Raw genomic sequence first — 11,823 nt, 5'->3', positions numbered from 1 at the left:
CTGTTCTTTCATATCTGTGCACCGTGGCACTGTTTTTGCCCACCATCACCCCCCCCCCCCCCCCCAAATGTTTTAGCTCTCGCTCCAGTTCCTCCCTCAATTCTTTCTTTTTTTTCTCCTGCTTTCGCTCTACTCCTCCTCCTCCTGCTTCACCTCAGTAACTCCCTGCTATCCAGCTGCTCTCAAACAGACAGATATTCACAACACATGCTCAGCTGACGCGATCTGCCAAGCGTTTGTGTGCGTGTGAGAGAGAAAGGGAGGGCGTTAGGGACGGAGAGGAGAAACGAGCCGGACTTCCTTCACTTTTACGCTTTCTTCGGTTTTGTGAGTCGTAATGTGTGCCAGCTGTAGTATTCTTATATTCTTCTACTTCTGACCTTGCAGAGACTGACGACTATGCAGAGATAGTTGATGAAGAGGATACGTACACCATGCCCTCAAGTAAGTTTTTTTTTTTTTTTTTCCCATCTTCTTTGCTCGATGTCTATCAGCTGAAGAAACGTTTCGTCTTCAAACCAATGCGACGTTTGCGCGTCTGTCAAGTCCTTCCGTTTCGTTTTGCAGCCTAATAATCGGAATGCTGTGTGAGTCGTTTCCATGAAGCGCGCTCACAACAGCAACATCATAAATTGCTATAAACCACATTCGGTCAGAGCGCCGCTGTACAATTTAGGCCGGTTTTTCCGTTTTCTATTAACAGCAAAGACATTAGTTGGAGGTTACAAATCATAGACTACACATGTGGTTCCTGGAGACATGTGACAGATCCATTCAGATGTCCATAAAAACCCTCAATATGTCAGTGTGCTTGGCTGTACTTCTGTTTGTAACCGCTGCTGGAGCTCTGGGCTCAAATATCTTTTAAAGTGGATGTCTTGGCCAGTACAAGTACTTATGTATGTAATTGCATGGGTATCTTTGAAACTAGGCTGCGTTCTTCTGTCTTGCTATATTTATCTTCTTTTGTTTTTTTTTTTTTGTTGTTTCTTCTTCTTTAGTTTCTTTTTCGGTTACTTCCTCTAATCAGCATTTCTCTAGACATGTAGCATATTTTCCGACTCCGTTCCTGAGTTTGTATACGTTTTCATGTCAAACTGTCGGCTAAAATGGCTAAAGTTACAGTGTGTGTAAAACGGTCCTGCTTTTTTAACCAGTCTGCAGCTGTATTTTGTATGTCTATTAACCAAATGTCAGATATAAGAAGTGTGTGTTTTCTGAGCTTTTTTTAACCTTTACGTAGCAGTCTGGCTCTCCCCCCTGTCTCTTCATCTGTCTTTCTTCCTCTGTTTTTTTTTTTTTTTCCCCACCGCCAACACAGTGAGCTATGGAGTAGTTGAAGGTAAAACTACCCGCCTCTCTCATAATATCCCAATGAAATGCGTTTGTAGTGTTTTCTTTTTCCAGGCCCTACTAGCTTCATCATACAGTTAAACCAAATGGGTGTTAAAAGTGTGCTGCGTTTTCAGATTTTCATATTGCTTACTGAAGCCACTAAAATTTAGTGATGCTGAAATAGTGCATTTGTCTGGGAATTGCTCTCAATATTTCTTTTTTCCACAGTTGGAGCCTGGAAAATAGTATTTTATATGTTTTATATGCGGGTTCTGGTCATTTCGGCCCTTCGCCAGTTTGGGTTTTGCATGTTTCCTACCTGAAGTTATCAGGTACAAAGTGTGGGATGGATGTGCACCAGCCACGTGTCAGTTCAGACCCACTTTGGGTACATTTCATACCTGCTTTAAAAACATTTTTCAATAGTCTAGAAATTGGGTCGTCTGATTATGATAACATCCACCAGCAGGAGGTTGCTAAGAACTACCTTGGTTTGGTCAGGGGCCTTAATCTGGCATATTTTATGCTCATCAACGTAACTTTTGTGACTGGTCTCTTTGGTTTTTGTAAAGTTTTGATGGGCTAATACCGATCTTTAGCTGAAACCTTTTCCAAACTATAAATTTCAGGTTGAACTGGACTGTGGTTCTTTAACTGGTTCCAAACTGCCAAAGAAAGCATTAAAAATACTATTTTAAGGGATTTAATAAAGATGCCAAAATTCATAAAATGCTTTAAGGTGTAGTCTAGGATATCCCATTCCATCTAAGATGGTCGAAGCATCAAAAAGGTGTACGTTTAATCATTTGTGAAACCTTCTGACTATGATTCAAGCTGGTTCAGCTTGAATCATACATTGCACTCAAAATGTCTGCAAGTTTATAAAAAAATGCAGAATTCTAAAAACTTGAGTCAGCAAAAATCTGAAAATTTGTAGCGAAATAACTGCAGGAGTTAATTGTCTACTAATTAAATGGCATTATTATCTTATGTTAATAGTTTGGTTTGTTGTTAGTAAAAAACCTGCCACATATGCATTTACTAGAGAAAGTAGATTATTCCCTTAACTCTGAGACTTTCTGAAGCTGCTGTGATTCTAAATGCATCAGGTTTCTGTTCTTTGCCCAGCCTTCCTGTTACCTGCTTGGAGTCTTGCTCTCTCACAGTACGAATTGTAGACATGGCTCGTTGCGACAAACATCTGTGTTTCCTATTTAGAATAGATTCTGTCAGTTATTGCGTTGAGTTTGACTCCTGAAAATGACTGCGTATTTCTGTAACATATCAAAATGTACAGATACTCTGAGTTTCAGTCAGTGGGTATGAACTGGTTGGCATGTGGGTACAAAGTGGGCTTTTTGGGTAGCATTGTGGTACTGATTGGGGAAGGAGCGAACTGACCAGGTGCCGTTTTAAACCGAGTTTGTTTCCTGTGTTTTTGGAGACGATCCTGCTGAATTTCCCAATGAGAGCCAGTCCATGAAAAACATCAAAATCACAATTTGAGAACATCGAGTCTCTTCAGACTTCAAGAAGTGATGTAATTGCATTGTGTTTGTGTTGTTTGGTGGTTTGGTTCTCATTGCTCCATCGTTTGGTCAAATGTCTTTATTTACGATTTGTGGTTGTGTCAGTTCTCTGTGGCTTCTTTCATGTTTGAAGCAATATTCATTTCTCGTAGCAGTATAGATTAATTGCTGTAAATCTTGTAAGAAGGAATGTATTTTGGCACTTTTCAAGCTGTGCTGTTTTGTCTTTGAAGTTACAAAAGCAAAATTTCTGAGCCAGCGCATTGCGAAATATTTGCCTCACAACATCCTGATTGTTCGGTTTTCTGCTATCCCGGCAGTCAGCTTGACCTTTACAGAAGCAGAACTTAAGTGTCAGCTTTAGTTCGAATGTCGAGGATTGTGGTTTTAGTCGCAAACTTTAATAGTTTCCTTTGAATATTAGTGGTACTGTAAAAAGACAGAGACCAGAGTAAGTACAGCACATCTGTTTCAGTCAGAGGGAAATTACATTTGAGTTTGTTTTCAGAATGCTTTCACTTCAAAGCACTCCAAGAGTATTATCTACTCTGCATGAAGAATTTCTAATGATGATGGAGGTGGTTTGGTTTGCATGTTTTAGAACATTTGTTTGAGATTTCCTCAGTCTGTGATGCGAACAGGAGACCTACCGAAACGTTTGCCGATTACTACCAGTGGGTACTTTTTTTTTTTTTTTTTTTTAACCTCAGGGGGAAACAGAAACGTTTCATCATTTTATAATACTGGGAAAGTTGTTCATTTTAAATGTGATAGCCTTGTTTTGTTTGTTTTTTAAAAATACTTTCTTTGCTCTTTTCTCATGTTCCCCTCTCAGCACGGGATTATGAGATCCAGAGAGACAGGATAGAGTTGGGTCGCTGCATCGGAGAGGGTCAGTTTGGCGACGTTCACCAAGGAGTCTACAGCTGCCCGGTTTGTTGAAACGTACACACACGCAAACGGTCAAACGTCGTTGAATAAACACTAACATCTCTAAAAACACGACGCTTTTTGTTTGAATTAAATGAAGAGGCAGAAGCAAATATGGACAATTACATTGTTGAAGCTTAACGTTAGTCTGCTTTAGCCAGTTCAAAACTAGTTAAAGTTTTTTGGGCTCTTTGGAACATCCAGTTGCGTTCGAGTCGAACCTTTAAACGAAACTATCCCCGCTCAGGTGATTTAGTTAGAATGATGATCCAGGAAGCCACTGAGGAGGAATTTTATCAAATAGGAGATGCCGGAGAGAGTCTGCTTCTGAATCCACGAGGTGGAATGATAAAGACGAAGGACTACATCTGAGTACTTCGAAATCATTTCAGATCAACAGCCAAACGTTTGAAACTTTGACACATTTTGTTAGTTTTGTTTCCCCCAATTATGCCAGGATTTTGTTTATGGATACAAAAAGCGTGTCACTTTCTGCAATTTGCCAAGGAAGAGAGATATCGTCACATACGCACATATAGATTTCCTAAAATTGTGCAGCCCTTAGTAGATGCAATCCATAATAAATTCAAACTTAAAACATCAGCTGTTTATTGTGTGATCAAGTCACCTGGAAAGTGAAGGGTTAAAAAAAGTCTTTCAGCCATAATTTAATACAGTATTCATGCTGATAAGGAGTCGTCTGTACGTGTGTCCGTCCTGATCATTATACACATACTTAACATCAAAAACGTTTCTATCCTGTGTATTAAATGTCAAAAAAAGTCAACTTTAGTTTTGATGTACAACTAAACCAATTTCTCCCTCCTCACCTCAATTTGCAGTTACAACTTTAAAGGATCTGCTGTGTTTTACAAGCAGATCTCTACTTTTTATGTTTCTGTTCTCTTTTCTCAAATATAAAATATTTCCCAAACCTCAGTTAGTCAGGCATTGTATTTCATAATCCATCAATGCCTACACAATCGTTAAATGACGCTCGTGTTTTTCAATCTGCTATCCTGCGTTCTGTGCGTTCCTCAGGACAAGCCGCCTCTGCCTGTTGCCATCAAAACCTGCAAAAACTGCACCACAGACAGCGTCAGAGAGAAGTTCCTTCAAGAAGCCTGTAACGGCGCTTTGCGTTTCTTCATTTCCTCACCGTTTCCTTGCAGAAGTGCTCACTCTCTCTGTTTTCCAGTAACAATGCGCCAGTTCGACCACCCTCACATCGTTAAACTGATCGGCGTGATCACAGAGAACCCGGTGTGGATCATCATGGAGCTCTGCACGCTCGGAGAGGTGCAATGCGTTTAAGAGCGCTTTGTCACATTTTCCTCCTTCGTCCGTCAGGACGGAGATTTGCATAAACGTGCGTTTATGTTTCTCTTTGCGCTTGTTTGTGTGTGTGTGCGTGTGTGTGTAGCTGCGGTCGTTCCTTCAGGTGAAGAAGTACAGCCTGGACTTGGCCACCCTCATTCTGTTTTCCTACCAGCTCAGCACAGCGCTGGCCTACCTGGAGAGCAAACGCTTTGTGCACAGGTACAGCCATCTAAACTTTTAAAAAAGTATTTTACTTCTTGAAAAACTGAAATCATATAAAACGACAGTGGGCTTTTTTTCCCTCTCAACATTAAAATAAGAAAACAAAGTCATTTTAAATCATGGAAGATCCATAATTGCATCTTGACTCATTAAAAGATTGGCATCTACTTTGAAAATTCTTTTGGGTTTGATTTAAAATAATAATAATAAAAAAGCAAATTTAAAAAATGCTATTTTTAGCAATAAGAACCAGAATTAGGGTTGTTCTAGTCAGCCTAGGAGGTTAGTGCTCCTCCTATCCACTATAAAATGAAAGAGAATCCAAAAAAAATTCTTATTAATAAACAATTTTGTGCTCTGCCTAACATTTTCTGTTGTAAGACGTACATTTTTTCCTAAAAATATAAAAAAGTCACTAGCTAAATATAAAAAGTTATAAACTTAAGTTACTTATTCAGTCACATCTTAAGTTATAATCACAATGTCATTTATAATAAATCTGCGTAATGTTTCTAATTTGAGGATTCAAAGCTGAACACAGATGTTGTGTGTTGTAGAGATATTGCGGCGCGTAATGTGTTGGTCTCCTCTGTGGACTGCGTGATGCTCGGAGACTTTGGTCTGTCTCGATACATGGAGGACAGCTCTTACTACAAAGGTAATGGCATGTCCAACTGTAATGAGGAGTAAAGTCATCAAAGTTTTCATTGTACCGTCACGCACGTGAGATGTTTTCTATACAGGTTTTAGTTGCTCCACTAAGCAAAGAGCTGAGATCAGTCTGTGCTTTAGTTGGAGTAGCTTTTCTTTCGCTTGTACTTTTCTACCATCTAGTGGTGACATTAGGGAACTGCAGTTCCTCCGTCGTCGTCGATTCTCGGTGAGGTTCTGAGTATATTAATGATCAAATGTTTGTGTCTCAGCTTCTAAAGGTAAACTTCCTATTAAATGGATGGCACCAGAATCTATCAACTTCAGGAGATTCACCTCTGCTAGTGACGTTTGGATGTTTGGTGAGTTCATCTGATATTACTCTGACAATTTACTCTCAAAGATTTGCCTTTCTCTTTACTTTTCCTATTTCTTTCCCACTTCATTCTCTACCTTCCTTTATTCTTTTTATTCACTTTTTGTAATTTGAGTAGCAGTTTCCCTTTAAATCTACAGCAGCGTTCATACAATGAATGTAACAGGACATTTTGAGTAGTTCCTATGTTTTTAAAAAGTTTAGTTGCATTTCTGATGTGTTCCAATTATGATTGCGTCTCTAAACACACATCTTAGATGGGATTACACACTAAAAACTGCTGTGTTTTCCCCCTGCAGGAGTGTGTATGTGGGAGATTTTAATGTACGGCATCAAGCCGTTCCAGGGGGTAAAGAACAACGATGTGATTGGTAGGATAGAGAACGGGGAGCGGCTGGCCATGCCTCCCCAGTGTCCGCCCACCCTCTACAGCCTGATGACCAAATGTTGGTCGTACGACCCCAGCAAGAGGCCACGCTTCACTGAACTCAAAACACAACTCAGGTGAATACTGCTCTCTCTCTCTTTTTTTTCCCCAATACAGCAGGTTTAAATTGGACCAAAGAAGTTTTCAGGTGCCTCAGTTTGTTTCTAATTTCCTTGGAACAAACTAGGATGGTGACGCCATCAAGTTCCTCACAATTTCAGAAGGCAAACTATTTATTTTGAGATGTTTTCTTTCACTTTCAGTCCTGTTTTATTTAAAGTTGTTACTTTTATGATATGTGGTAACAGTTATTTTGGTGGAGTGGATCTTCTCTTCTTCTGGACTCTCAGTCCAGATGGAAATGGCGCCTCCCTGTGGCGTGGTGTTTACATTTTTTTACTTACTTTTCTGCCTTATGTTTGGTTCACAGTGTAGTTAAAAGAGGCCCAAATCTGACCTTTTCATCCCTAAAGCTGATTTTTTTGTGTTCAATTCTGACCCAGACCACTTTCATTTTTGACCATAGATTAGATGCATGTCAGATTTATTTATTGAAGGTTCAAGATGGAGATTTTGTACCATTACGTACTTTTCCAAAAATACCTGGAATCAAAAATCTCTCAGTAGATTATCCAGATTGTAAACAACTTCCACTGTACTGTTAAATGTTTGTGTGTGATTAAATAATTGTTTTTTAATTTCAGCCTTTGTCTTAATATTGACTTTTTTGCTGACGTTTGCAATCAGGACTCTAGGTTTCAACTGTAATAAACAACAACTTACATTTTTATCAACTACGAAAATGCGTCATTGCAAATGTGTGTGAGTCATTCAGAAAGTACAGTCACAGTGCTAGAGGTGAGGGCAGTTTCTATGTTTTAGCTTTTTGATCGAGTCTTTTAGTATTTATCTGGAACCACTCTTGAGCCGTATGTTTTGTGTAATTCGCTAGTAAATAAATGCGAGCAGGCTGAGTTGATTTGAACTGCAGGAATAAAACACATAAATAAATATGTGTGCTGTTATTCTTCTCGTGATTTTTGCAGTGTCATACTGACAGAGGAGAAGGGTATACAAGAGGAGAGGCTGAGGGAGGAGATGAGGAGGCAGGTCACCGTTTCCTGGGACTCTGGAGGTTCAGATGAAGCTCCACCGAAAGTAAGACTTCACTGACACCTTGACCTTTCTTTTTCCTCTCTCCTGCTACTACTTCCTGTTTCTCTGAGGCATTTGAACATGATGACAAACTCCAGCCTGCTGGTATCTTTCTGTCTTTAGCCCAGTCGGCCAGGCTATCCCAGCCCTCGCGTCAGTGAAAGCTTCTTTTCCAACCACTTCCAGGTAAACCAAACCAGGATCACACTAAAAAGAAAGAGTTTAATAAGTAAATACAATGCTGCTTGAATTGGACACAAACCTGTTAAGTTATTACTGTTTATCTGCTGTTGTGTTTTGCAACTTAAAATGTGTGCAAAGACCTCGAAAAGCGGTTGCGGTGGAAATTTGGTGACCCTAAGAAGCCGTTCTTTGCTACACTTTAATAGCACAGCATGAGATTTGAACATTTGGTTTTTTACATCGTGAGTCGTTTTTATCGTTTTGTCTTTTCTTGACATAAAGATCAACTCACACCAACCTCATCTGAGTAAGGAAAAAAGCTATTTGCTGTCCTAAAAGTTGACGTCCACACAGTGCAAGAAAGAAACATCAATGTTGACTGAAAGTAATAAAAAAAATGTAAAATATGTTTGCAACTACAAATAAAATTTATGAAATATTTTAATCATAATTATGCTATTTCTCTTCACTACATAAATCACTTATGTATATTATCAATTTTAAGCATCAGACAGCTATCAGAGGCACACAAATAAATGTAGGGATTTATTTATCTGCAACAGTTTGAGGGGCTGTTACCCCTGGATTGACACAGATCAGTGTGACTCTGCTGCATGGGTCAAAACAAAGAGAAACAGGGGAGAGCAATGAGTTCTCTCAATCCTCTCCTCGTGAACGGAGCAGACGGAAGGCATTTCCTGTTGTGCTAAAAGCTGCTCACACATGGCCACGCAGGCACAAATCAAAACCACCGTTTTCTCTCTATGGCAAAAAAAAACAACTCTCAATCTTATTTTTGTCAAGAATCTGAGGATATACTTAGCGACATACAAGTCTACAGTCTTCAATTGTTTTAAAGGCGACTTATTATAATTCCTTAAACAGATTAGGATAGGTCTTTGGGCTACATAAAACATGTTCAGTACATTTCTTTTCCCCAAATAAATCGTTCTTAGATAATAAGATTTTATTCTGCTCAGTTCTGCCTATATTGAGCTCCTTCTCACTTGAGCTGTTTTAGGGAGTCTTGTCACTTTAAATCCAAATAAGCTGTGGCTGGCCACGCCCCCACCCCCCGACCCCCGAACCCAGCGTTTACACTCCCACGTGAAAATGGCTGCAAAGATATGCACAATTACATAACCATGCGTCTTTGAAAAGCATTAATAGAGCCTCCTGCACAACCAACAAGAATGCAGCAAGTGGTTTCGGGGATGGCATGTCAACAACAAAACACTTGTGTTGTCCAGCAGCCATTATACAGTGGATACAGCGGTAAAACCAGCTGGACAAACATGCTGGAGTGCAGCTACGGTTGCTAGTTAACGGGCTAGGCTTAGAAATTACTTGTTTTCCAGTCACCAAAAAACATGAACTTATTGCCAAAAAAACAGTAGGGTGTTTCTTTTTTTTTTTTTTTTTTTTTTGTTTTTGTTTTTTTAGCCATTAACTTTACAGCAACCGCTCCTCCAGCAGTGGACAGACAGATGACTGCTAATGCTGAGCTTCTTTATGCCTAAAAGAGAGCATTGTTCACACAATGAAACGAAACATTTCCTGTCTCTTCCTGCCTCCAGCCGTCGCCTGGTGGAGTCGGAGGAGTAGGAGGCAGCTATTCCTCTTCTGATTCGTGGAATCAGCTCAGACCTGAACATGCACCACTGTGGAACCCAACTATGGAGGTAAAATTGAGCTGCTTATTTCCTCTATCAGAAGCAACAGAAGCCATTGTTTTTTTATTTTATTTTTATTTTTCAGTCTTCAGATTATCCTTAAAAAGTCTTAAATTCATGTATCTAAAAATTAAGGCTTTCAGATGTCTTCAATTCATTTTAAAAAATTTAATAATTTGATCCCAGATCTTTTATTTCGTTGTCAGGGAGCTATTTTTTATTTTTTATTTTTATTAAATGCGGGACTTTTCTGTCAGGCAAAGGGTGGAGTTACTCGCAGACACCTGCATTGCTTTCTTTGACTTGAGGCACTTAAAGCTACCGCTAACTAGCTGCTGAAATACCCTTCTAGATTGCTAGCTGGCTAGCGTCTATTGTGAATACTGTAAGTGCAAATGTATGTCCAGCTGGTTGAACGACGATCGTTTTCACCACTGGCTCAAATAAAAAATAAGGGTTAAGGCTGTAGAGATTGGTATGCAGTGTGAGAAACACAAAGCCGCTGCCAATAGTCACAAAAAGACCCCAGAAATTTCACATTTTTTGTTATTCTATTTAATTCAAAAATACTTTATTAATCCCAGAGGGAAATTAAATTATGCTGGATTGCAGCAGGATTCCCTTGTATTTAGAGTTTCTGTGGTCTTAAATTTAATTCAAGGTGGCATTAAATTGGCTTTAAATCTGGGCAAAAAGTTTTCACTCTGTTTTAAAAGTCTTAAATCTGACTTACTGAAACATGCAGATATCTTGATCTTACACAATTCTAAGTGCTACATTACAGTATTGCTTTTAGCATGAGGGTTAATCGAACATTTACATATAATTTGATTCTATAAAAGTTGCTTGAATCTTTTACCAGAACTTAAATCTCCCATTTTAAGTCTTATTTATATAATTATCTTGGCATATTAAATGCCACTTTGGAACACCGCAGCGTACGCCGCTTTGTTTCTTCTCCTTCTCTTTTCAGTAGCTGCATGTGAAATAAAAGCTGACCATATCTTTTTTTTTTCTTCTTCTGGTTTTCTGGTCTCGTTGTTCTCCAGGAGAGACTGGATGTGAACCAGGCTCTGATGGAAGAGACGCTGATAAAGCAGCAGCAGGAGATGGAGGAAGACCGGCGGTGGCTGGAGCAGAAGGAGAGCCACATGGTAATGAAACTCACACAGAAAGAGAGTTTGTGATCATAGCCGTTCAGTTTTCACCGCAAGAATACAAAATATTACCCAGACAAGCATCAGGAAATAAGTTGCATGAGCTTTGATTTTCACATTTGTCATTCAGATTAGAAATTGTGCCACACTGTGTTTGTTCACACACCTAGTGGGATGTTAAAGAGATAAAACAGAAAACAATGCAAGACACCAGAGGAATGAGTTTGGTTATAAAAGAACACCACGAGCTTTGAAAATAACCAAGTTCTCTTGATATAACCTCTCCGAGAATCTGTTCTTTATGAAGTGGTAACGATGTCAGAAGAAAGTCCTGTTCACCTCTCTTTGATGGGATGGGTTCATGTCAAAGGATATTAGTGATAAGATGGTCTAGTTAAAGCCCTAAATCTGTGAAAACACCCACAGACTCCATCCAACCTTATGAGCTAGTTTGCAAAGGAGAGGAAGGAAAGTTTCGGTCTCCAGGTCAGACTCTGGTCCTTGACGGCCACCGACCTGTGGACGCATCTCTGCTCCGACACACCTGGATCAAACGAAGGGCTGGAAACCAGGCTAACAGGCCAACGAGGAAACTGCCTCTGGATTCGTTTGCGTTGAAGAGATTCATCCAAAAATTGGCCTATTACATACGGTCCCCGTTAAAGTAAAAGCTCGTTGTGATCACAAACTGTGGTATTCGTTGGCAAAAGAATCGACCAGAAAGATTCGGAAGCAAAACAAAACCAAAAACAAAAAAATAAGGTTCCACTTTATCTGCGGAGATTTGTGCCGGCTGTTTTTGCCAGAAGAGCTCCAAAATATCTTTTTCAGATCGCTAACCTGGCTCTGCTGTGCAGGTTTTGAT

General features: G+C 39.6%; 1 protein-coding gene across 9 annotated transcripts in view; it reads left to right on the top strand.

The window, feature by feature from the left end:
• The window catches only part of LOC106958462 (focal adhesion kinase 1-like), a 73,092-nt gene extending 61,908 nt beyond the window's left edge, over window positions 1–11,184 (top strand). For 5 of the 9 annotated variants that reach the window (XM_015050432.1, XM_015050425.1, XM_015050389.1 and 2 more), the window contains 13 exons: window positions 388–444; window positions 1,322–1,342; window positions 3,700–3,797; window positions 4,836–4,920; window positions 4,993–5,093; window positions 5,218–5,333; window positions 5,894–5,994; window positions 6,260–6,349; window positions 6,663–6,867; window positions 7,837–7,948; window positions 8,069–8,131; window positions 9,706–9,810; window positions 10,851–11,183. In XM_015050432.1, the coding sequence (XP_014905918.1) occupies window positions 388–444; window positions 1,322–1,342; window positions 3,700–3,797; window positions 4,836–4,920; window positions 4,993–5,093; window positions 5,218–5,333; window positions 5,894–5,994; window positions 6,260–6,349; window positions 6,663–6,867; window positions 7,837–7,948; window positions 8,069–8,131; window positions 9,706–9,810; window positions 10,851–10,988 (1,292 nt within the window). In that variant the 3' untranslated portion in view covers window positions 10,989–11,183. Of the gene's footprint in view, window positions 1–387; window positions 445–1,321; window positions 1,343–3,699; window positions 3,798–4,835; window positions 4,921–4,992; window positions 5,094–5,217; window positions 5,334–5,893; window positions 5,995–6,259; window positions 6,350–6,662; window positions 6,868–7,836; window positions 7,949–8,068; window positions 8,132–9,705; window positions 9,811–10,850 lie in introns of all 9 variants that reach the window. The other 4 variants (XM_015050410.1, XM_015050383.1, XM_015050374.1 and 1 more) reach the window with 3 other exon arrangements.
• Window positions 11,185–11,823: the final 639 nt, after the last annotated feature.

The sequence above is a fragment of the Poecilia latipinna genome, unplaced genomic scaffold (genome assembly GCF_001443285.1).
Source record: "Poecilia latipinna isolate Pla-1442-1.1 unplaced genomic scaffold, P_latipinna-1.0 Scaffold49, whole genome shotgun sequence".
NCBI classification, from domain to species: Eukaryota; Metazoa; Chordata; class Actinopteri; order Cyprinodontiformes; family Poeciliidae; genus Poecilia; species Poecilia latipinna.
Note: the sequence above shows the minus strand (reverse complement) of the source record. Positions and strands in the feature narration are given on the sequence as shown.